Source organism: Perca fluviatilis, chromosome 5 (assembly GCF_010015445.1).
Source record: "Perca fluviatilis chromosome 5, GENO_Pfluv_1.0, whole genome shotgun sequence".
In the NCBI taxonomy this organism is placed as follows: domain Eukaryota; kingdom Metazoa; phylum Chordata; class Actinopteri; order Perciformes; family Percidae; genus Perca; species Perca fluviatilis.
Genome location: NC_053116.1, coordinates 7,773,280 through 7,797,343, shown reverse-complemented (window position 1 = coordinate 7,797,343; position 24,064 = coordinate 7,773,280). Strand labels below are relative to the sequence as shown.

Here is a 24,064-nt window from a genome sequence, read left to right as displayed (position 1 = left end):
TTGTTTGCATGGAAGCACATTTTCTGTTTTGGACGTTATCCTGGTCATATTTTAGATTCTTTCTTTAGACAAGATGAAATTGAAAGGTTGCCTTTTTTTTCTCTCTCTGTTAATAGTAGCTGTAGGGAAATGCTGTAGGGAAAGTTCACCTGAGAGAGAATGTGATCAAGAAAGCATTTAGAAGATGTAAGAGATGAAAGAGGAGCATAATGTAATTTGCCCTCCTCCTTCTTCCTCTCTTTTTCAGTAATGTGTTTCTACAGTAATGTAGGTGCAGCCAAAAAGACAGATAAAAATCTCTGGTAATTACCTCTGAGTCATGCTCTGATCTAATCCTAAAGTTGGCCCACTAGTTATTTCTGTTGGCATGGTGAAACCTGGAGAAAGGCATACGTGTACTGTACATGCAGACAGATAGATAGAGAGAGACAAACACATCCTCAGACTCAGACCGGTATCCAAAACAGAGTGGGAAAGGAATCCTCACACTCATTAACATGTTGACATTTGGTACCATGATTTTTAAACTGCACTGGTCACAACACATTGTACCTGCTACTGGCTTTTTTACTTGATAATTTAGAGTCGACTGACAGCATCCTGGCATTGCCTGACCAAGTTGCGAAAAATGGGAATTAGTCTGGAAGCTCTCGGTAGAGCTGTAACAATTCAAAATGTTACTGAACAATTAATTGTCTCAGGAATAATTGCCATTAACAATAAAATTGTCTCTTTCAGTCAAATAATTTAAAAAAAAGGTTATTTATGTATTTTTCAAATGAAAACAAGTTTTGAATGACCTCCAGGATACATCTTTTGGTTATGGTAAATGTCCAATATATTATGTCATGTGACCCAGATAATATAATAACACAACTACACAGCCTACGAAGTAAACTACATGTCTTTATTAACATTAAAAAAAACGGTATTTTGTTCTTAAATTAACATAAAATTGACAAAACCATCAACAGTCATACCTCAGGACCTTAGCTAATGTTAGCAATTAATTGCGGTTAAACAAAGGAACGGCGATTACTTTTAAAAAAATATTGCGATTGGACAATTACGTAATAATTGCTACAGGCCTATCTCTCGGTTCATTTTTCATTTCCAGGGGGCGTTATCAGCAAATTCTCAACATGTGCCGTAGAGGTGTGGGGTCTCGATTCGTTCCTCCTGTCCCCGTTAGTTGTTTTTTTTGTTTTTTTCTTCTAGGTTTTTCCTTATCTGATTTGAGGGTCTAAAGATGAAGCGTGTCATATGCTGAACAGATCGTAAAGCCCCGTGGGGCAAAATTGTGATATTCGGCTATATAAATAAAATTTTTACTTGACTTGGTTGTTTAAATCCGTTATATCCATGACTGTGAAAATGTATATTTGGCTACGTTCACACTGCAGGCAGCAGTGGCCCAAATCCAGGTCAGACTTCTTCAGAAGTAGTGTGAACACTCAAATCTAGCCCAGATCAGATTTTTTTCAATGCGGCCGCAGTGTAAACAACCAAGGCGGATTTGTTGCGACTTTTACCTCAATAACCCTCGCTACGCCCTCTCTATGTGCAGGGGAGGCTCCCGGTGTGGCTGTCAACCGGGGAGGACTGTCCTCAGTGCGCCCCAACCGCGTTGCGTCTCCAGGACGGGGATCGGCTCACCTCAAGGGCGTCAGGGGTCTGCGGCGATGTCGGCAACCCACCCGACCCGTCTTGAAACACGGAACAAGGAGTCTTAACGCACGCGCGAGTCAGAGGGTCGCCCCGTGGCGCAATGAAAGTGAGGGACGGCGCGCGCCGGCTGTGGTGGGATCCCGGTCCCTCCGGGGTCGGGCGCAGCGTCGGGGAGGTGGAGCGTGAGCGCGTACGATAGGACCCGAAAGATGGTGAACTATGCCTGGGGCAGGGCGAAGCCAGAGGAAACTCTGGCGGAGGCCCGTAGCGGTCCTGACGTGCAAATGAGTCGTCCGGTCACACAGACCTCTGTAGTGAATTTGCAGCCATAACCCCGCAGAAGGCCAAAATAGCCAATTTGGCTCTCTTTCTCTTCATTCTTCTCCTCCTCAGCACCTGCTCATTAATGTTACGGCTGCCATTGCACACACATTTTGAAATAAAAGTGAAAATGCTTCCTCCATAACCTCCCTAACTTTAGTGCAGCAGCGTGCTGCGTCTGATGTCGTTGTTATTTTGCGCATGCAGAAACCGCAAATAGTTCACACTGGAATCTGATATAGGCCACGTTTTAAAAGGTAACGTGAACAGCCAAACAAAAAAAAATCGGATTTAGGCGTTAAGACTTGCGGTGTGAACGTAGCTTTTGTGGCCTGTGTAACTGTTTTGTGTCTGTGCAGGACTACCCCAGGAACAGACACCCAGGATGGAGCCGAGGTTCGGTGGCGTACCATGCTGGTGAGATTTTAAGCCCCTTTTCTCTCTTTCTCTTTCTCTTCTCCTCTGTCTAGTTGTATTTCTTAGAAAGTAGGCTGTGTGTTATTTCCTTCTATGAGTGTGGAATTCCTCCTGAAGTCTTTTTTTAGATGAAATAAATAAATCCGATCAGATAGGCTTCCTCCAAAGCATCCATCTGCTGCTTTTTAGATGCAAACATCACAGGGCACCGTCTCAGCTGGATGTTAAGGTGCCGAGGACCGAGATCAAGGAGGATTGCAGGCAGATAAAAAAGCACAGGAAGCAGAGTAAACAGACGGTGACAGCATCAGAAAGAGGAGAAGGATCTTATCTCCATCAATTTCTGTAGGAATTCTAAATATCTCTCTAAGCAATGAACCAAAAAAAAAAACAAAAAAAAAAGTTTAGCTATCTTTATCTTCCTATGCTTCCACACATGTTACGTCTTGGTTGTTTGTGACGACAGGCCTGTGAACATTATCTGTACAGGCATCTGCACTAAACCCCCCACAGCTCCCATTCCAGGCCTCAGCACCCCTTACTATCAGTGCTAAGAGATTAGCTATCAAATGCCGCTGCCCTGATATGAGAACAGCGGCGTGCTAGGTAGGTGGTTGTTGTTATAGTACACCATACAAGCTACCGTAGGTTTGCCGGCCCTTTATCTGACAATCCACTGTCGAAGTCGAGATCTTGTTATTCCTTATCAGACCGAAGCCGTTTGCTGGCTTTTTTTATCAGCGTTATTTTTGTCTAAAGCATCCCATTGTTAATCTCTCTCACAGGGGGTTTCAGCTGCTCTGAAGGATTCACACGCCTCACAAATGTCACTTTCCGTCGTATGTTTTTTTTTTTTTTTTTTCTCCACCAGGGAATGTGTATGGTTTTTATTTTTAGAGGAACGTTTATATACTTTCTTCCAGTTGACCTCCAAACGAGCTATCATAACACATTTTCTTGTTCACTCCGCACATTCCGTTCATTTTTCGAATTGATGTTTCAAGTCCCAAATCCCCGTATCCCTTTTTTGTAAATTCCGTTTATAATTCGGATATATTAATAATAATAACAGTTGACGCTGCACGTCCTGCCGGGGTCTGCGGATGATGCCTCAGCGCTGAGTGACAGACGAGGCCAGTCGTTCACAGAGGCTCACCATGCCAGTCCCAGAGGTCTAGCGCTGCGGTCTGCCTGGTTTGGCTGCTGTGCGTTGGACACCACAGAAATGTGCACGCCCCAGCACAGCTCCCATTAATCTTATTTGTTAGAGAGCTGCGCGTATGAGGTTTGCCTTCCCATGCTTGGGTTAAGGTGCAGGCTACTTAAAATCAACAGCCAGGGCCTCTTCTTCACGTCTCCCCTCGCTCCCTCCACGCAGCCGAGATTTTCAGCTCAGGAACCTCGAGAATTGCATGCAGACGCTCTTTGGCAGAGTGACAGAAACTGAATGTATACACAGTATTGTATGCACTCGGTCATTTAACCGCAGCAGAAATTGCTTAAAGAAGGAATGACTTTGTTACCTTGGTTTCCTTGCTCGGTGCGAGCCAAGAATGCTGTGAAGAGGTGTTTCTGTGACACCTGGTACCTCTGTTTATTAACTTTTATGGGTCGTTTTTGTATTTGACCTCAGTATCTAAAGGGCAAAAATGTCTGCCATGATATTCCTGGCACACCTTGGCTTTGTAGAGACTCATCGTTGTATTTTTGTCATACCTCATACGCTGGCCTTTAATACACCGTGAGTGTTTGTAATGTTTTTACCATTAGTCTTAAGGAGAACAGTGGCTGACTGTAGTTAGTCGTTTGAAGTTATATGATGCAGCCTGGAGGCAAGTACATACATTGCATAATGACTCAACATTCCTCCCTTTCTTATTTACTTTGCATGTACTTTGACTACGGAGCTCTATTTCTGTCATCCTGATTTATGGTGCGTTGTATTGGGCACGCGACCAGTGTTGACCTGGATCACATTTGATGTGTATTATTGACTTTAAAGGTTGTGATTTTACTCCAGATATATTCCAGTTATATACACAAATGGCTGCCAACCATATCGCTGCTCCTTGTATAGCTTGTATAGTTTGAGAGTTCTTTGGCCTGCGCTGGTGTTACCACGAGTGTTTGTGTTGGGAGCTGGCCCAGTGTGGACCTCCATCCTGTGTGCTGGCTCGGCTTGTCTCCGCAACTTAATGGCCCGTGGGGCACCGTGGGCCCTATCAGAAGCAACCAGCCATCCAACCAATGAGTGCTCCTCGGCAAGCCCCATTAACCCTGTCACCCCATCCAAACCCCCCATCAGTGAGTCACACGTGCTATGACTCAACACCCGCAGCTGAAGGTTGCCCCCTACCCCCACCGCCACCCTCCATCCCTCACCACCAAGCTAGCCTCGCATAATAGGGCTCAGTCTAACTTCTGTGACAGGGTCTAATCTGATTCCAGCTCAGGTTCTGCAAAAACAATTATTCAACACCAACCAATGTTGTGGGAGGGGGGGGCGGGGGGGGGAATTGTATTACCTTCTTACCCAATGGGACAAAAATGGATTTGGATGACAAAGTCTCTATAACACTAACAAGCACAAACAGAGCCTAGTAAAAACACCTACCGCTACTTGAACTGCGCATGTCCTGAGAATGTGTCCATACTGTGGAGGTCACCACACAACTAAGGGAATTAAGGCTGTGACTAGCTATTATTATATATTAATGATTAATCTGCAGATTATTTTCTCAATTATGTGTTAAATTAAAGAATTTTTTGATCGTTATATCAGAAAATTACAATTGCAATACACTACAATTTCCCAAAGCGCAAGTTTTGTCCAAAAGCCGGAAACTGACCTTTTGTCATTTTTATTTTTAACTGCCAATCAACTGGTATAAACTTTGGACACATAGTCTATCTGCATCGCCTTAATACAAGTATGTTTGATGGTCAACCTGGTTGTAAACAAACCGACTGTGTGGCTGAAACTAACGACTATTACCTCCGCCAAGGAGGTTATGCGTCTGGCTCTGTTTGTCTGTCTTTTTGTCTGTCTGTCAGCAGGATTACATAAAAACTGCTTGCCCAAAAGGGTGTAGCAGGGGCCAAGAAAGAACCAATTACATTTGGGAGCGCATCCCAATCACAGGGCGTATACACAAATAATTTTTCGCTTTCAGTAACCTTGTTAGATAGGGCATTTGTGCTGCATTCATGTGGTGTCGGAATGATCGGAAAAATGTGAACCCAGCTGGGAAAATTCACACTGCATTAACGTTGTGAGATAGGGCATGCCTTGATGGAGCTCTGCGCTCTGCCCGTTATTCTCTCAAGCGCTTTTCGCTGTATGTCAGCATATTGGTGAAAAATGGCCATCATAATTTTCCAAAGCGCCCACGATATCAAATAACTTGTGTTTACTGTCCAACCCAGAGCTATTTAATTTATTATCATAAGACGGAGAAAAGCAGAAACTCCTCAAACTGGAGAAGCTGGAACCAGAGAAGCTTTGAATCAGAGAATTTATTGATTTCTCTTCTTCTTTTCACTTCTATTTAATAATCGATAAGTATTTCTGTCGATCAACTAATCGATTGAGCTCTTAAACCAACACAATGTCGTACGCTACATCAGCACCACTATAGAGCCTGGAGCTAAAACAGAAGGCGGTAACCTTACCACAGTCTGTACTGCCTCGTGGCCCAGAAAAGTCCTCCACATGCTGCAGTTATTTCTTTAATTTCTTATTGTTCATATACTTTACAAGCTTAAGGGCCTCACTGGCAAAAGGGCCCAGGAAGTTAAACTGTATATTATATATCAACAGCTCGACACAAATGGAATTTATAGTAAATTCTTAGGGACAAGAACAAACTCGCACGTGTGAAATCATGGAGGAATATAAATATTTAGTTTGAATTGTTCATGTTTTAGGATTCTGTGAACATATTCTTCCCTGGGCAGGGAAGCCCAGTCTTTTCCAGACAAACTCTCATGTTACGAACGTCTGTTTTCCTTTTCCCAGCTGGTCCCAGTCCCAGAGCCTGGCCTCTCCTCCTGTGGGCCCGGCTCCAAAACCCCCCAACTCAGCTCCAGTTTCCACCTTCTGGTTGCTGCTAGGTTCACCTTTTTACTTAGGACGGTTTCATCTGGTGGCGGTCACAGTAGCTCACGTTGTCAGCTTTACCAGCCACTTCCTCAGTGTAGGATCTGGACTTTTGCATCAACACCATCACCAGTATTCTGCTCCATCAACAGCCTCCGAGCCAAACCCCCGGTCAACACCTCTATGCTCATTTTAAACTCTCTGGTCTCCAACACAAATTTGAGCATTTTCCGCCACAGCCGAGCTCCAAGTGGAGCCTGCATGGCCTTCATGTATCTCCAGTTCCAAAGCACACTTAGAAAAAAGCAACAGAACATATTATTGTACGCTCGAAAACAAATGTAGCCAAAACTCATTTTACTGTAACTTACATGTAATGTTATATGACCAGTTTATTTAGTGCTGTTATCAATCGTTTTATTTCTGTCAAATAATTGAATAACCTTTGAAAGAGGGAAGAGGGTCTAATGCAAAATGCTATGGAGTTGCATTGTGGCAAATGTAAATTCCATCAAGCTTTGTGCATACTTGCAAACTAGCCGCTTTTCGGCAAAAATCGCCGTTTTGAATGGGGAAAATGTCACCCACGTGAATCGGGTAGATCCGAAGAGTTTTTATTTTCGAAAACCTGCTGCGGTCTTCTTCACAATAAAACGTCTTTGGCGAGTCATTTGGCCAATCACAACCAAGGTAACGGCAGTGTCTTCTTTGAAAAGCCCCTGGCTGCAGCTTTTCTTTAGCTTTTCGGCTAACGTTGTTAACATGCAAAGCAAGCTAGTCGGCTTGTCAGCTAACATAAGATCAGCGAATTGTGTTGTTAGCCTACAACGTTATAATTGTTTTCTCTAACGTTACCGTTCTAATGGGAAAGCAAGCTTGTCGGCTAGTCGGCTTGTCAGCTGACGTAAGATCAGCAAATTGTGTTTTGTTAGCCTTCAATGTTAGTTCAGTGTGAAGGATTTTGGCAAGGCTATCTCCTCCACCGCATTAGTATTGTTATCTGATTTTTAATGTATATCTCGTCGTAAGATATGAGCGAAATGAAAACGAACACGTAATGAAACAAGACCCATTGGTGTCTGGTTTAACGTTGATGAGTGATCTAAACACCTGCTGGCGGATCATTTAACGTTGACTAATGCTAAGAGAAAACGGGCCCTTGAAAGTACTGGTTTTTTTACTCCCCACTAGACCAGTTTTAAGGTTATTTTTTAAAGGGGGGGCACCTTTTTTCAGGCCTTCTGAGTTTGCAGGTATGTTTGTGGAGCGACTAAAAGTCAAGATATCTCGGCCTCAACTGCTTAAATTCCTTCTTTTTTTTTAATGTCTTACCAACTTTATGGAAGTGCAATACTAGATGCTGGAGAACCCCTTTAACCTACGAAATGTCAGGAAATAGTAAAACCGGATTTATTTTTTTGTTTTTGTGTGTGTAATCAACAGTCCGAACTCTAAAGAAATTCAATTTACTGTAAATATAGAGTATAAAGTCAAATATAAAACCGACGAAAGCAGCAAATCCTCCCATCCGAGAAGCTGGAAATGGAGAATGTGTTGCATTCTTTACTTAATTAATGACTTTGTTGTAATTCTTTTTTTTTTTTCTAATCGTTTGATCTACTAATCGTTTCAGCCCCAATCTCATTATGTAATAAGGACACTCAGAGGAACGGGAGTAAACACAAAACGGAACGTTTTTGTTCAGTCGGTGTGTCTTTAGTAAACAGCAGTGTGCTTTTAAGGATGATTCAGAGGCTTATCCCATTGGTTTAGTGTTTGAACATTGTTCACGTCGTTGGAGTCAGTGAATTCATAAATATAAATCAAAATAAATCTGCGAACGAGCTGCGCGAGCATTTTGAAGGTCCGACTCCGGCAAACGGCCCCTCCGGCCACATCCCTTCTCCTACCTTTCCTGTCCCCAGTGAACTAGCTCCATCGCTGGGCCCAAACCTGGACTTCCACACCCCGGCTCACCTCCAGCGCCAGTCCCCTGTCACTCTCCAAAGCTGCCCCGCTCTACTATTTTTAGCGGGCGCTGTGCCTGTGCCGGCGTGGCTCCACCGTTGCCTAGTGTGTGGTGTTGTGACAAGGGCCTGCATGGGAGCCGTAATGATACAGTGTCTCCATCTCCCTCCCGGTGCTCAGATAGAGATTGTTTAAACAGTATCCTGAGCCGGGGACGGGTCCCATGACAACTCCATAAATATTTACCAGCAGCAGCCATGCCGCTTCGCTTGAGGAGAACTCGTCTGCAGGCTACCTCTGCAATGTTTTTCTTTTGCCCTTTTTTTTCCGTTGTCTTTCGCAACTGTAGAATGTGTGTTGTTTTGATGATTTCCTTTGGATGTTGTTGATGTCTAATTTTTTTTTGGTGTGTTGTTACTAGCGCTGCTTTTCGCCTTTTCACACATCATCATCTAGCAGGAATGTCGGGATGTCCTGTATGTTAGCACGACATTGTATGTACAGTACACACGTCACACGCCGTGGTTAACGCATTACAAGACGCAGTGAAATTCACGTCCACGTAAGTTCAGTTCAGCACTAGGACGAGGGCATCTGCATTCAAAGCTTTTGAAGACTTTTCAAGACCTATAGTCCTTAAAGCAAGCCCTTAGAAGACCTACACAAGTCTCCCATATTTTCTCGTGCCTGCAGTAGGCAGCAGTGTTTGTCATGAAATGTTTTCGGATCTGATTGCAGGCTGTCGGGAGACGTTAAAGCACGTTTAGTTTAGTTCTAGGCCATATTGTCTGTACTGGTTTTCCATCATAATTCATTATACATGCTCGTGAAACGGGTATTAAATAGCTTTCTATTCCGTGGTAATACAGAAATATTAGTCTTAAATTGAACTTGGTGAAGCCTGCAGAAACCCTGCTCACAGGTTAACAAAGACACATACATGTGCATTGTTATGCAGTGGTGTAGTAGGTATTCAGGTAGTTTTTAATACGACTACCAGGTCCGTTACAAGTAAAGGTCCTGCAGGAAAATGGAATATATACTTAGACTTATTAAAAGTAGAAATTCTCAATGCCGAAAAATGGCAGCTGGGATTGTTATACTGTTATATATGATCTGATGATATTATTATTACCCTGATTTTTATCATCGCGGATTGCTCCGCTGATTATTCTTACTCGATTGATTGTTGAGTTTGTAAAAATGACACACACGAGTCCCAGTTACCCGGAGCCCAAAGGTTGTTTTTTTTTGTCCAACAAGCTGTCCAAAATTAAAAGTTATTAAAAATGAGTTCAAATAAATAAAAGAAAAAAAGCAGCAAATCATCACATTTATGAAGCTGCAAACGTATAAAAAAAACAAATTGACTTTGTGATTATCAAAATAGTAGTTAATAATAATTATTTTCTGTCAGTGGACTAATTGATTAATTGACTACTTGTTTCAGCTGATCTTGCAGTTTATCTTATAACTAAACTAAGGCTGTCAGTTGATAACACATATTTAATCGCATTTCTCCATAGTTGACTGGCGATTAATCGCACATTTCTCATGTATTTCATGCCGCAAAGGGCCGCCGCAGGTCGGAGTCGAACCCGCGGCCGCTGCTTCAAGGAGTAAACCTCTACATACGTGCGCCCGCTCTACCAACTGAGCTCACCCGGCCACAAAAACATCATCATTTAAGCTCTTCATGTGTTTTGTCTGTCTTTTTATTTATTGGGACTTTTCCCTTTATTAGTAGTACATGAAAGGGGGAAAAAGATGGGGGATGACACGCAGCAAAGGGCAGCAGGTCGGATTTGAACCTGCGCCACTGCAAGACTCTTTCTTACTGGGTGAGCTAGAGGCCGCCCCGGGCTTGTTTTTAATGTGCGTTCCTATTGTTGAGTTTGTGTTTTGTACCGTCTCTTATGTATTTGTTAAGTTTAATGTATTTTAAAGGCCCATGCAAATAAGCTTAGGCTATAAATGCTGCGGTGTGTGTGGCATTAGTTTATGCTACATACTTATTTGTCCCTATACAAATAAACATTAAATACAATAAGTAGTAACTAAAGCTGTCAAATAATTGTAGTATAGTACAAAAGTACAATCTTTTCCTATGAGTAGGAAGTGGCATGAGAAGGAAAGTGCATTTGTACTGAAGCACAGTACCTGAGTAAATGTAAGTGATTACATTCCACTACTGTTGTGAAGTGGGTTAACGAATAGCTGCAGAATTGACAGTTTGCTTCCCCCTCCTCCTCCTCCTCTTCCTCCGACAGATGATGGCAAGATCTTTCATGGCAGCGGGGTTGGAGACGCTTTCGGTCCTCGCTGCTTCAAAGGTGACATCATGGGCTGCGGCATCATGTTCCCACGAGACTACATCCTGGACGGAGAAGGTGAGGGCACAGGGTTCAGGTGCTGCAATTACACTTGTCACTCATTAAAAGTGGTTGGCGCGTCCGTGGGAGGTCTCGTTCTTAAACCTGCTTAGCGTGGTTTAGTGCAAGGCAACATTTGGTCTTAACACAGTTTATTGTGTTGCATGTGGGAAAGAAATTGGATGCGCACCAAAAAATCCCCCGCACAGACAACGGAACAGTCGCTGAAAGGGGAAGCTCTAATCCCACCACACCCCCGACCATTTCCACGAGAGACAAATATAGTCTTTCCTGCTCTCAGGTGGTTTTAGTACATCCGTTTTTACATGACCAGACCTTTTGATAACAATTTCGAGACCAGCAACTCATGGCATCTAATCTTTGTAGGGCCCACTTACAAAACCAAGCCTCTCATGTCTCACGGTGGCATTAGGGAACATGTTTTGCTGTTTTCCTCTGCTCTGTGTTCACACTGTGCACTGTGTGTTTGTCCTCAGGCGACGCGGACGACTGGGATCGGCTGGAGGTCCGTCCAGGCCACGCCGGCGTCCAGAACATCCTGTACCTCAACGACGAAGAGGAGGAAGAGGAAGATGGGGAAGAGGTAGAGCAGGGGCAGGAAGTCAGGAAGGTCACGGTGAGGAAAACACCGATTAAGGCTGGGTCATATGGCCATACACATCGTCAAAACTATATATATATATATATATATATGATTTAAGATTCAATACTTTACCACCCCCCTCCCCCACCCCCCAAAACACATCATTTGGACTATGCTTTAGATTCTGATCCCTGCACGTTATGCTCCTTTTGCTCGAACATTCTCAATAAAATGAGAAAATGCTCAGTACTTTTTCATTTGTCAAGTAATCCATTCACACAGGAGTGCACAAAAACAGGCTTTACCACGTGGCCATTTCATATGTAAACTATTTATTGAATTAGCAGTAAACATGGTCTATTGTGATATACAGTACCGGTCAAAAGTTTGGGGTCACTTAGAAATGTCCATTCCACTCCATTCCAGACAGAATAATATTTTTTTTAACCAGGGCAGCAGTTTTCAGATGACATTATGTGCTTACATAATTGCAAAAGGGTTCTCGACTGTTGTAGACAGAGGCTGAAGAAACGCTTGAAATTCCATGCTTTTTGGTCTAAACGTCACACCCAAATGAAAAGTGGTACAGCTCCCATGTACTTTGACACTCTGGGGTGTGCCTGATATCATTGGAAAGGTAACCCTCTCAAGTGTCAGGGTGATTCTAGGCCTTACTGACAGAGTTACAGCGGCTAGATTGGAGTTTTTTTTATTTGCGTCCAAGTCATACATCTGTAAAATGATTAGAATACACTGCTGTAAACACATCTGACAGGTGGCAGACAACACAGGGCATTAGCCACATGTCTCAGCTTACTACAGAAAAAGATCCAGAAGCCAAAAGACTCAAAAATGGATTTTATATGATTTTTGTTCCTACATATATGTAGATATGTGTTTTTTTTATTTCCATTTGAAAAGAAAAAAGCCCAAAAACTACAAAATACAACACTTCTCAAATACACAAACCCACCCACATCAATCACCTTTCCAATGATATCAGGCACACCCCAGAGTGTCAAACTGATCTCAGCTGGTGTTCTGTCTGGAATGGAAATTTATAAGTGACCCCAAACTTTTGACCGGTAGTGTATATTGTTATCGAGATATGAAACGAACTATATGCAGTTGCTTATTCACGCACAATGCAAGGACAGAGCAACATTAGCTTTCATTTGGAGTCCACCTGATGAATGTGACAATATTTTCCTGAGGGAAATATCTGGCTCTTCGGCTGCTAGGTGCCACGTTGTGCTCACAAGCTAGTTGCTAACTTTGTGTGTCTGCCGTTTGGTGCTGAGCATGTAGTGTACAAACGTTTTTTTTAGATGATGGTGGACAGCCTTGAAGATGACTGGGGGCGGCTTTATGACGTCAGGTTTAGATGCACGGTAAGAAGTAAAAAAAAAAAAACGTCCATATTGTTTTTCTCACGATTAAAGGAATACTTTTGGAACTTGAGAACAGTGATAACTGTTCTGGCAGTGTGTAGCCTAGGTTAGCATTCTGCACTGAATGTATGCCGTATGTACACGTAGATTCGGACCCTACGTCGGACCCTAGTCTTCCACAGCGCTGCAGAAGAAGGGTCTGGCTAGTCCACACAGCATTCTGGGATGGGAGAAAAACCAGTCCCAATCGTCTTGGGCGGCGCTAATGGCGGATGCAGTAAGTGCGCCTCTACAAAATAGCCATCGGGAAGGAACTTGATTTTGGTGGAACTGGTGTACGTTCAAAGGTATTTTCAATCGTGCAACAGAAAACTCCGATTAGACAGATTAGTCTAGCTAGCTGTCTGGATTTACCCTGCAGAGATCTGAGGAGCGGTTAACCATAGTCCTCGTCCGTCGGAATTTCCGGGCGGCAACGGAGCAATCCCGAAAATGAAACGTCATCAATGTAGACTACATTTCCTCCTCCTCATTTCCGGTTTCTCCTTGAAATCCAGGAGAGGGTTCACTTTTCCTTGTACAGCTTCCCGACCTCGGTCACAGAGCACAGGGGAGACGCTTTGTTTCTCCGTCCCCGCCTCCAGAGTCGGTACGCTAATCCCCGTCACTCTCTCACTTGCTCTACCACACGCTCTCCCCATACACACACACACACACATTCCGGCTCTACTATTATCTTAAAGAGATCTGCTAGAATGACGCAGACACACCAGCGCACAAAGTATATATCCTCACAATGTCGTAGGCTCTGCGTAGAGCCTACGCACTACCGTAAATCAGCCAGAAGCAGCTTTATTACCATACTGGTTTTCAATCGCCCATGTGAGCTGGCTGAAGGCTGGAGTCAGTTCCAAGTAGGACTGATAGTAACAATGATTTTAATCATCAATAATCTGTTAGGGCTGCTGCCTAAACCTCAATATATCAAATAATCACTCAAGAAACCTGTGGAATCTCATGTTGCACTTCTTTTTTTTTTTTAAGCTGAGTCATTGTGTGCATACATATGGAGATGTACATACTGTAAACAAAGGGAAATAGCATATAGAAATGCTTCACAGTTGGGCCGCAACTAGTCATGCTTTGCCAGAGGAGCAGTTAACCACAGTCCTCATGAATCCACCGGGGTTTAGAACGCCAACGCAAAGAAAAGAGGAAGGAAAACGGACCTCGGCGAAAAGACATGCATCGGCCGAATTTTCCAGCGGCACCGGAGCAATCCCGGAAGTGGAACGTCGAGGATATAGACTATCTACCGAATAGTTTGTCTTGTAATCTTTCGGTCTTTATAATGCCAGCAAATTGCAAAAAGAGAAGCTCAATCAAAAGTTCCCAACTAGGGTTGGGTATCGTTTTTTTTTTTTTCGATTCCGGTGCTAAATCGATACTTTTAAAACGGTGCCGGTGCCTGAACCGGTACTTTTCAATAAAGTAAAAAAAAAAAAGAAGAAGAAAAAAAATAAGGGTAGTAAACAACAGTCAGTGACTTGTTTATTGCTAAGGCCATGGTCAAAATCAAAGATTTAATAATAATGTAATAACTATAACAATAATAATAACATATTTCACCAGTAAATTGCTGTTGAACCCCAGATGGGAAAAGGGTATTTTACAATTACTGTGAATGCACCACGAGGCTACCTGTTTTAAGTGAATGCACCGTCTGTGTTGTTTAATTCCGACAACGGCAGCTGCAAGTGAACGCACCGTCTGTGTTGTTTAATTCCGACAACGGCAGCTGCAAGTGAACGCACCGTCTGTGTTGTTTAATTCCGACAACCGCTGTTGGAAGTCCTCCACAGTGAAATCCAGTCACACTTTACACTGTCTAACGTTAGCTGTCAGCATTTTACCGCTGTTTAATCCAGCTGCTAGCTAAAGGTAGGCTAACGTTACATGCTGTCAGGTGTAGTGTAAAGTCGAGCACCGAAATGAGGCACCGAAACTTTCGTTCTTATTCGGTCTCGTTACTACCGTTTACGTCGGCACCGGTTCCCTATTGGCACCGAGTTTCGGTACCCAACCCTAGTCTTCACGTGTCTCGTGTCGTCCGACCAACCGTCCAAAACTCTATATATATTATTATTATTAAATCCACCTCTTGCTGTAACGTTCACTTTACACCGCTTTTTAAATTGTGATTTCATTGGTCTCACTATGCTGCTCAGCAATGCAACCTTTCGATGCCCAGTCAAATGTCTGGTTTATCGAGCGAGCGATGTAGTACTGGAACCCGAGTGGGTGAGAATAAAACGGGCCGAGTCGTAATCCAGGGATCTGTCAATATTTATTCAGCCAAGGGGACGCGTTACCCTCAATGCACTGCTCCCTGACGTCCCGGCGGGCTCGGCTGCACGTGTGTGCGCGCAGGTGTCGATGTTGTTCAAACTCAACGCCGCCTTGTTGCCGCTTCGCTCAACCCTTCGTCTGTAACTGAATAGCGGTTAAGCCTTTCTTTTTTCTTTTTCTTCGAGTGGGTGGTGCAGTCAGTGTTTGATAAAGTGACTCGGCTTGATTTATCGAACGAACGAACACACACACACCCACCCACACACACTCCAGAGTACTTCACTTGTTGCTTTAGTGTGTGTATTTGCTCTGAGACTTGGAAAGAGGCCCACGGTATTAGCATTGAAGAAAGGAAAAAAAAAAAAAAAAACTCTTGTTGATGTTCTTTTAAGAACAGCTGGATAATGTTTGATCACTCGCTGATTTAGTAGAGACATGTACTGTAAACATTGACTCCCCCCCCCCTCCCCCCCTCCTTCCAAGAACACAGACATTACACTGTCACGTATTTGTTGAACAATATTTTCCAAACTTCACATACGTCCTGTTTACAGCTGGGCTCTCACTCTCAAAGTTTGCATTACCAATCAGTCATTATTCTGACAAGACATTTTCTTTCAGGAGTAATTGTTCCAGTGCCCCCCCCCCATCGGTGGGTTTACCCTCACTGAGATCTATGCACGGGTGTCTTTTTATTTGTATTTTTTATTTATTTCCCCTCCCTGTCGCCCTCCTGTGGTCCCTGCAGGTGTTCTTCACCAGGAACGGGAAGCTGATGGGCCGGAGGGAGATGGGGGTTCCTCCCGGGGGCCTCTACCCCACCGTGGGGATGCTGAGCAGCGGAGAGAAGGTCAAAGTGGATCTGCATCCGCTCAGTGGATGAGCAGAGCGCCGGAGGTTGGGAGGGGGGGGCTGGACTGGACTGGACTCGTGATGCCCTGCGTGCAGCTGGCTGCCCCTGTAGAGCTCACCAACGGTAGCTTCTAGCATGCTGCTAACACACACACACACGCCGGAGCCCGCTCCCCCCCGGGTTCAGCTGCGCACGTGCACGTCGCTGTCGTCGCCACCCCCCCCTCCCCCCCACCTCGACGCACGCCTCCGCTCTTCTTTATAAGACCTGTACATTTTCACAGTCATCGCAGAAACACACACACACAACCAGAGCGTCCTCGTGGCCCAGGAAGTAGCAGAGGGGGGGGTGTTACACGAGCTGTGTAGCTTAACAGCATGCAGGGATAGACGGCCGCCCCCTCCCCAAGATTAAAAAAACAAATACATAAAACACAACTCCTGGAAGATACTTAACTGTTAATTCTATGCAATCTGTACTGGTATCAACCTCACATCCAACTTTGCTCTGCACGCTGTGTGTGTGTGTGTGTGTGTGTGTGTGTGTGTGTGTGTGTGTGTGTGTGTGTGTGTGTGTGTGTGTGTGTGTGTGTGTGTGTGTGTGTGTGTGTGTGTGTGTGTGTGTGTGTGTGTGTGTGTGTGAGAGAAACACTGAGCTGTTAATTCCCTCTTCATCAGGTCTGGCACACTTGGTTTATTTCATTTGTCACCCCCCCCCCTCCGGAAAGCATAGTGAGGCCAACAGTTGTGCCGAGTCAGAGCTCGTTGGTGGTTTATGTTTCAGGGAATAGACCTTTTTTCCCTCTCTCTCTCTCTCTCTCTTCCCCCCTCCCTCTCCCAGTCCTCTCTCTCTGTGTGCGGCTGCCCTCCTGTGAGCGAGCAGGGTCCTGCTGTTGCCCCACCTCGCTGGCTGGAAGTGCTCCGTGGATCGGTTGCAATATTTCAGAAGAAGCATCCACGTGTGAGATTCTTCCAGGTTTTTGGCAATCCCAAGCTCATTTTTCCAGTGAGATGCTGTTTACTGGGCAGCATCACATCACAGTGGACGGATAAGAGTCTTTTTTTTTTTATTTATTTTTTTTTTTATATAAATAGTTATACAAGAAACGTATAGAACAACCAACGTATAGAAACACATCAGGTATGTTTTCTACATAGGGGAAAGAATGTGCAGAATACACATTTGAATTTCTCTTGTGCGTTTCAGAAGTTCAGGGAATTTATTTTTATTTATTTTTTTGCACTTTGGTGGGCTGGGGAGACATTTAGGGCAGACGTGAGTACAGTGGTGGTGGACAAAACGGGGAAAAAAACAAAAAATAAGTAATACACATTCCAGTGTAATGCAGTCTGATGCAACAGCACAGCCCATCAGCCATACAGAGTAACATGACATTTCACTGCAGACCTCAGACCCAACTATCAGCGGCTGGGTGGACTGCACGCTGTTCTACTGGGGTCTAGTGTTTCTTGTCCGTTGGTTTGACTCCCTGTTGCATGTGTGCCCTCCATATGAAGGATCGTTTGTCCTTTCCTTTCCCACGTTGTCACTATAAAGTTTGAATGATGTGATATTTGGAGGTTTAGTCTGCTCAAATGAATAAGATTTAAGAGAACTAGTTCTCCATGATGCCCTAAGTGATATGTAGAATGAACTGCTGGATGTTTTTTTTTTAATATTAGGACAATGATGTTTGTTAGCTGCATGTGTGTCTGCATAGCATTGGGACAGCAGCCCCCCCCCCCAGAGTTTCCTGCTATCTCAACATTGGCTCACTTAAAACCCATCACCATGGCCCCCCATGCTCACGCACGTGCACAAGCATAGGATCACCTTGAACTTGAAGAAACTTTTTTTTTTTCTCAGTCATTTTCTAGACCAAACAATTACTTTTCATTTGAATTGATCTTTTATTATTGTGAAGATCCAGGACTTTGAAAAAATTTGAACATCTGCAACTTTCTCAGTCCCCCCCCTTCCCGCTAAAGCCCTGTTCCGCTTACCAGTTGAGCTACCAGGGTGCTCCAGCTGTGATTATTTTTTTTATTTACATTTTTTTTCACTCTTTTCAGACTCCGTGATAATCATTCAATCAAAATACAAAAAGGCAGATTAATGGATGATGGAAATAACGGTTAGTTGCAGCCCCAGATAATTCCCACATGCATTTGGCCATCACTTTTTGCTGCTGCAGTAGTCTTGCATAGCCAGACCTATCTCTAGAGAGCTGTGTATATCTGTGGAGCGCTGTGTATGGTCTGGCTACACTGCCCATCTATTCTGGGATGGGGGGGGGCATGCTGCTTTGGCTTGTTTGTATTACTTAAACCAATCACAATTGCCCTGGGCGGCACTAAGCCCCGGATGCAGCAGCGGATTGATGCAGCAGAATCAAAGATATGTTTATTTTTTTATTCTATGCACTTTTTTTTTTTTCTTTCTTCAAAACCTGCTGGCTATATTACCCACAATGCAACTCGACCACAAGCCGAAGCCTCGAGCCGCTAGCCTCAAGCAAAGAGCACTTCTTCTTTCTAACTCCACACCTCCAGTATTTTTTATTTTTTTTGCACTTTTAAACTAAATGTCAGCAAATGTGCACATTACAACTTTTTCACATATTAGTACTCATGAAAACCTGCAAAATAGACTTTGATGTGTAAATCTGGGGAACTCCCTCCTACGGATGAGTTAATACCGGTTCTCCAGGATCGTAGGCTAACCCAAACCGACTCCGCTGAACTGAGCTCTGTGATAGCGACCTCCGGGCTGGAGCAGAAATCCTACGCATGCGGTTTTGTTGTCTCGTGTCAGTGGGAGCTGGTTCCCACACGAGTTACACATGATGCCGTATCGGCTAAAACCATCCAGTCCCTCGGTGTCTCTCCACATGTGGAATTGCCCGTTGCACACCGCCAGCAGCCCCGCAACAGAAACTCTTAACGTACATTCCTCTGCACCTTCCCGCGAGGTGCATACAGCAGGCGTCTGCAGCGTTTCACCGTTTAGACCGCAGACCGTGATGCCAGAAATGGAACGCGACGTGAAATGACTAGACAGGGTCAACTATTAAATCACATATCTGCTGGAGATTGTATGTATTTTTTTTGTTTTTAGCTGTTGTCCATGCATCTTTGTTTGAGAGCCATTGGTGATGTGATAAATATGTCAATCAGTGGTGGTGGTGTTCTTCTCCTGCAGGGCTGGATAGAGACTTCCGTTCAGGTTGTTACAGCCTGATCGGTTCACCTTCTTATGCTAGACAGTGCAAAGATGTTAATGAGACGCTGATGTCTACATTCAGGGTATTAAGTCACCTGTATCGAAAGTTTACTCCGAATCTCAGTTTACAAAAAGTTCCACGGTTCAACCAAATTCGAGCTAAATCTGGTTTAAAGTCTGTGACTAGACTCACCAAGGTCTTCTGTAATACTCGTCGCCTTGTTGACTTGCACTATAACGGCCTTGTTCAGTACTTGTACGGTCATCAATAAAGGTTTCAGTAATGTAACAAAGTAGTGGATTGTTTTCTTTGAAATGTACTTTAAAAAAGGAGAAGACGTTGATTAGTCACCCAGGATAAAGGGTTCGTAAGTTTACTTTATTAATGGTTAATCCAAATGTTATAAACACTTTAGAGATCAGTTGTAATTCAATAACTTGTTTTGGTTGCCAGGTTGTGAAGAAAAAAAAAATCCCTCTGGCTGGTTTTATTCTTTATAATTTGGTAATGCTGGTAAACCATGAATAAATACTCACATTTTCTAATAAAATGAAGTCTGATCAGACAGTTATTAATAAATACTTTAACCTAGATTTTCTGCTTGTTCTTCCCTGAAAAAGTGGTGGGAATCCCTTCTGATGTGAACACTACATGTTGCAGTTATATAAGAGATGTTTAAACAGGTAGCTAAAAGTAATGAATACATGGTAGAAATAAATAGCTAAAAGTAATGGATAAATGGCTGAAGCATTCACTTTCACTCCAAGTAGTAGTAGTAGTAATGGCCTATGTCATTTTTTGACAAAAAGTAATTTCTTTTTTTTGCCTAAATCATCTCATCATGGAGCTGGCCACCTCTGGTGAAATTGCCTACATCCTCAGTTGAACAGGTAATGTAATTCTCCACCTTTAGTATAAAGGCCACTTAAATGACGTAGGCCATTATTTTAGGAAGGTGACGATATTGAAAAAATAGACTAAAAAGTTTTGGAACCACTGCATTAGAAGGTCTTCTTGGAATTAAAGATCTTAAAAAGACAAGTGACTTGTGGGAGGATTAAAAATCTGGCAACATCAGAAGTTGTTCTTATTAAAGTGATGGTTCGGAGTAATTCACCCTAGGGTCCTTTGCACCATGACCTCGAGCCAAACACCCCCTCAGAAGCTTTTTCACCTGGGCGAAATAATTGGGAGAGTTAGCGGGAGTAAGCAGTTATCAGCTGAATAGCGAGCGAGGGCTAATGGACTAACGTTTGTAGTTCAGAATTTAAAATGATACCAAAGGTCTACACTAGTATATAGCGTTATGCTCTCATAAAACGATGGATTGGGTTTTGTAAGTACACCACAAGTTTATGAACACTTGCCTGCTCTCTTCTGCTCTCTGTTGCTGCTGCTACCGCAGTTAGCGACTTGTTAAGGCGTCTACAAATTACTACACCAAAAGAGTTACAACAAAAATATTTATTAATTCAATGATTAAATAAGGTAATGTCTCCAAACTTACCTCAATTATTACTTGTCTCCTGCTAGTTATACTACAGCACTTACTTAAAAAAAAAGTTAAATTAATAAATATTTTTGTTGCATCTCTTTTCGGTGTTGTAATTTGTAGATGTCCCTAAGCACTCGTCTTACAGCAGCAACAACAACAGAGAGCAGAAGCCAGCAGGCAAGTGTTATTTACATAAACTTCTGGTGTACTTACAAACTTTACAATCCATCGTTTTATGAGTGCATAACCTATTTGTACTACTTGTAGACGTTTGGTATCATTTCGGGCATTATTAGTGGGGTCATTTACGAGATACAAACGTGGGTCCGTTAGCCCCGTGCTAAGCTATTCAGCTGATAACGCTACTCTACGCTAACTCACCCAATGTTAGACCCAGGTGAAAAAAGCTTCTGGGGGGGTGTTTGGCTCGAGGTCATGGTGCAAAGGACCCTATGGTGAGTTACTCCGAACCATCACTTTAACGGCTTATAATGGATTTATTAAGCATTAATAAATAACTTATTAGCCATTAAAAATCCATCAAGTACAGCCCCCCCTTTTACAATGTGTGACTTCTTAGAAAGTGCCCTGACTTTCTAGCCACGCCGATATGGATGCCAGACAGTGCCGGTTGGCCGATCCACCACTTTGGTCCAAGCTGAAATACCTCGACGACTTTTGGAAGGATTGTCGTGACGTTTTGTGCCAACTTTCATGACGTGTCCTCCTAAGACTTTGGTGAATCCCCAAATGTGTCAAATTACAAATCTCTTTGCTAATTAGAATGGATTTGTTTTTCAGGTGGAAGATCCGTAGCCACTGTAATTTGTTCACTTTTAATAAAGACATTTCAGTGTGTCCAACTGTAAGTGAACGCATCAGCGCTGATTCAGTGTTCCGCTCAGCAGTGATAGAACTCTATTTAATCCGGTAACGTCATTCAGATCAAGATCTCTTTGCGAGAAATAAGTTGGGTGTGTTGCTGGATCGTTGAATGAAATGCCTCAACAACCATTTGATGGGACTGTCACGAAATTTGGTTCAGACGTAGGCCGAACGTTCCACTGAAACCAGAGGATGAATCCAATGACTTTTCCTCTTGCGTCATCAAGTCAGTTATAATTATACTGTAATGTATAACTACCTTTTCTAGCTAAATAGAACTCAACAGTGACCGCCCAGTTTAATAACTGCTCTGGTTCCGGAAAGTGTTTTTTCCGCTTCCAATATTACGATTGACCTTTTATTAAATGCTGATATAAAGAGTGTTAAGCCAGGAACCAGGCCAACCAGCTACGAGATGAATCGTGACCTTAAAACATTTAATTCAATTTTGCGCAAAAAAATAATAAAAAATACATTTTCAAAAAGGCAAAGGTACAAAAGGGAGTCACTGCCTGATGTGAGTCGAGCGCAGATTAGAGTCGCGCATGCGTCACTTTGCGACAAGTAGCCTACATGATGCTAACGGCTTTTTGAGATAACATTAGCAGTAAAACAATCAGATGGCTAAAACGTTTTTGAAATGACTGCTAGCTACAAGTTAGCAATCAAACACAACAAAGGCTGTCACTTGAATGGCGTTTTGAGCTAACGTTAGCAATCAAACAATCATAGATGGCTAAAACGTTTTTGAAATGATTTCCATCTTCTGTTAGTGTATGTAAAGAGAAAAGTTTATTTTATGGATTTCACAAATTTCAGTATGACACGTTATGCCGTGAACCGTTTAAATCTGAGCATGCTCACATCTGCGCTCGACTCACATCGGGCAGTGACACCGTGTACAGAAACTATCAGACTTCAACGGTAGAAACTCGCTCTAGCCGTTCGCAGGTTCGGTAAACATTTCCATGGTAACAGAGGGCTGGACCAATCGGAGCCATCAATGTTAGCTTAGAATTTTGGGTAGTGTAGTTTTTCTCCATAAGATCTCGACTAAAACATGTTTTTATCAGGTTTATCTCATACGGACTTCTGGCTTCTACAGGAGCAGAAACCTTCGTTTCCCAACCTAGTAGCTCGTGGTCAGCCTACCCTGCAAAAACTCATGAAGTTCCCATGAGCCTCGGCTGTACTTTATGTTTGATGCTAATTACCAACTGTTAGCATGCCAACACACTAAACTAATACTGTGAACGTGGGAAAACACCTGTTAAACGTCAGCATGTTAGTCATTCTTAACCCCCCCCCCAAAAAAATAAAAGACAGGCAACTTCATTTTACAGGAAATGTATTAAGAGCAAACTGGTATATATTGGGGCTGTCAAACGATTATTTTTTTAATTGCGATTAATCGCAATTAAAATTTCTATATAATCGCATGTTTTATCAAATGATTAAAATTCTATTATTTTGTATTTCAGAACTCCTTTTAAGTACATATTAACAATGGAAAGCAATTATCATGGTATATTGATTGGGAATCAAAAGAATGCAAAGAAAGTGACTTTATGAACTTGATTTTAAGATTTGTGTTTATTATTTACTGTAAACAAAAGAAAAATGTGTGAATCTAGTCACACATTTGAATCTAGAGTCAATATTAGGGTTGGGTATTGTTTGGTTTGGATACCGGTGCTAAAGCGGTACTTTTAAATCGGTACCGGTGCCTTAACAGTGCCTGAACCGATACTTTTTAAGAAAGTTAAAAAAAGAAGGGTACTAAACAACAGTTGTCGACATTAAAGAACGGCTTATTTATTGCTAAGGCCATATGGTCAAAATTAAATGATTTAATAATGTAATAACTATAACAATAACTTATTTCACTAGTAAACAGCTGTTGAACGATAAAAACAACCACCAGATGGGAAAAGGGCATTTAACAATAACTTTGAATGCACCACAACGCTGTAGGTTACCAGTTTCATTGAACGCACCGTCTGTGTTTTTCCGACAAGGGCAGCTGCAGACGGTTACATCCCGGTGTCAGAACCCTCTACGATGAAATACAGACAAACTTTACACCGTTTAGAGTCAGCTGTCAGCATTGTAACCGTGTTTATTCCAGCTACTAGCCAGCGGTAGGCTAACGTTAGCTGCCGTCGCGTGCAGCGATGTTTCTGTTGCCTGTAACGTCTGTTTCAGTGGCACCAAAATCCACGTTGCTGTTGCTGCAGCAGTAGGATCTGTTACGAGGAAGTATGGCAAAGTGCGTCAATGGGTCAAAATAGTCGCCTGTTAAGCACGACGCAAAGCCGAGTGAAGTGAAAATAAATTAAATTGCGGCATGCGATTAAAAGAAATGAACGCGTTATGCTCGGCCCTTAAATCGCGTCGCGAATAACGCGTTAATGCCCTA

The 24,064-nt window shown here is 43.0% G+C and overlaps 1 protein-coding gene across 4 annotated transcripts in view; it reads left to right on the top strand.

The window, feature by feature from the left end:
* spryd3 (SPRY domain containing 3) overlaps positions 1 to 19,557 on the top strand; it is a 66,613-nt gene extending 47,056 nt beyond the window's left edge. For 3 of the 4 annotated variants that reach the window (XM_039800375.1, XM_039800373.1, XM_039800374.1), the window contains exons 8-11: positions 2,349 to 2,406; positions 10,744 to 10,863; positions 11,343 to 11,482; positions 15,938 to 19,557. In XM_039800375.1, the coding sequence (XP_039656309.1) occupies positions 2,349 to 2,406; positions 10,744 to 10,863; positions 11,343 to 11,482; positions 15,938 to 16,072 (453 nt within the window). In that variant the 3' untranslated portion in view covers positions 16,073 to 19,557. The remainder of the gene's footprint in view (positions 1 to 2,348; positions 2,407 to 10,743; positions 10,864 to 11,342; positions 11,483 to 15,937) is intronic. The other variant, XM_039800376.1, reaches the window with a different exon arrangement.
* The last annotated feature ends 4,507 nt before the right edge of the window (positions 19,558 to 24,064 follow it).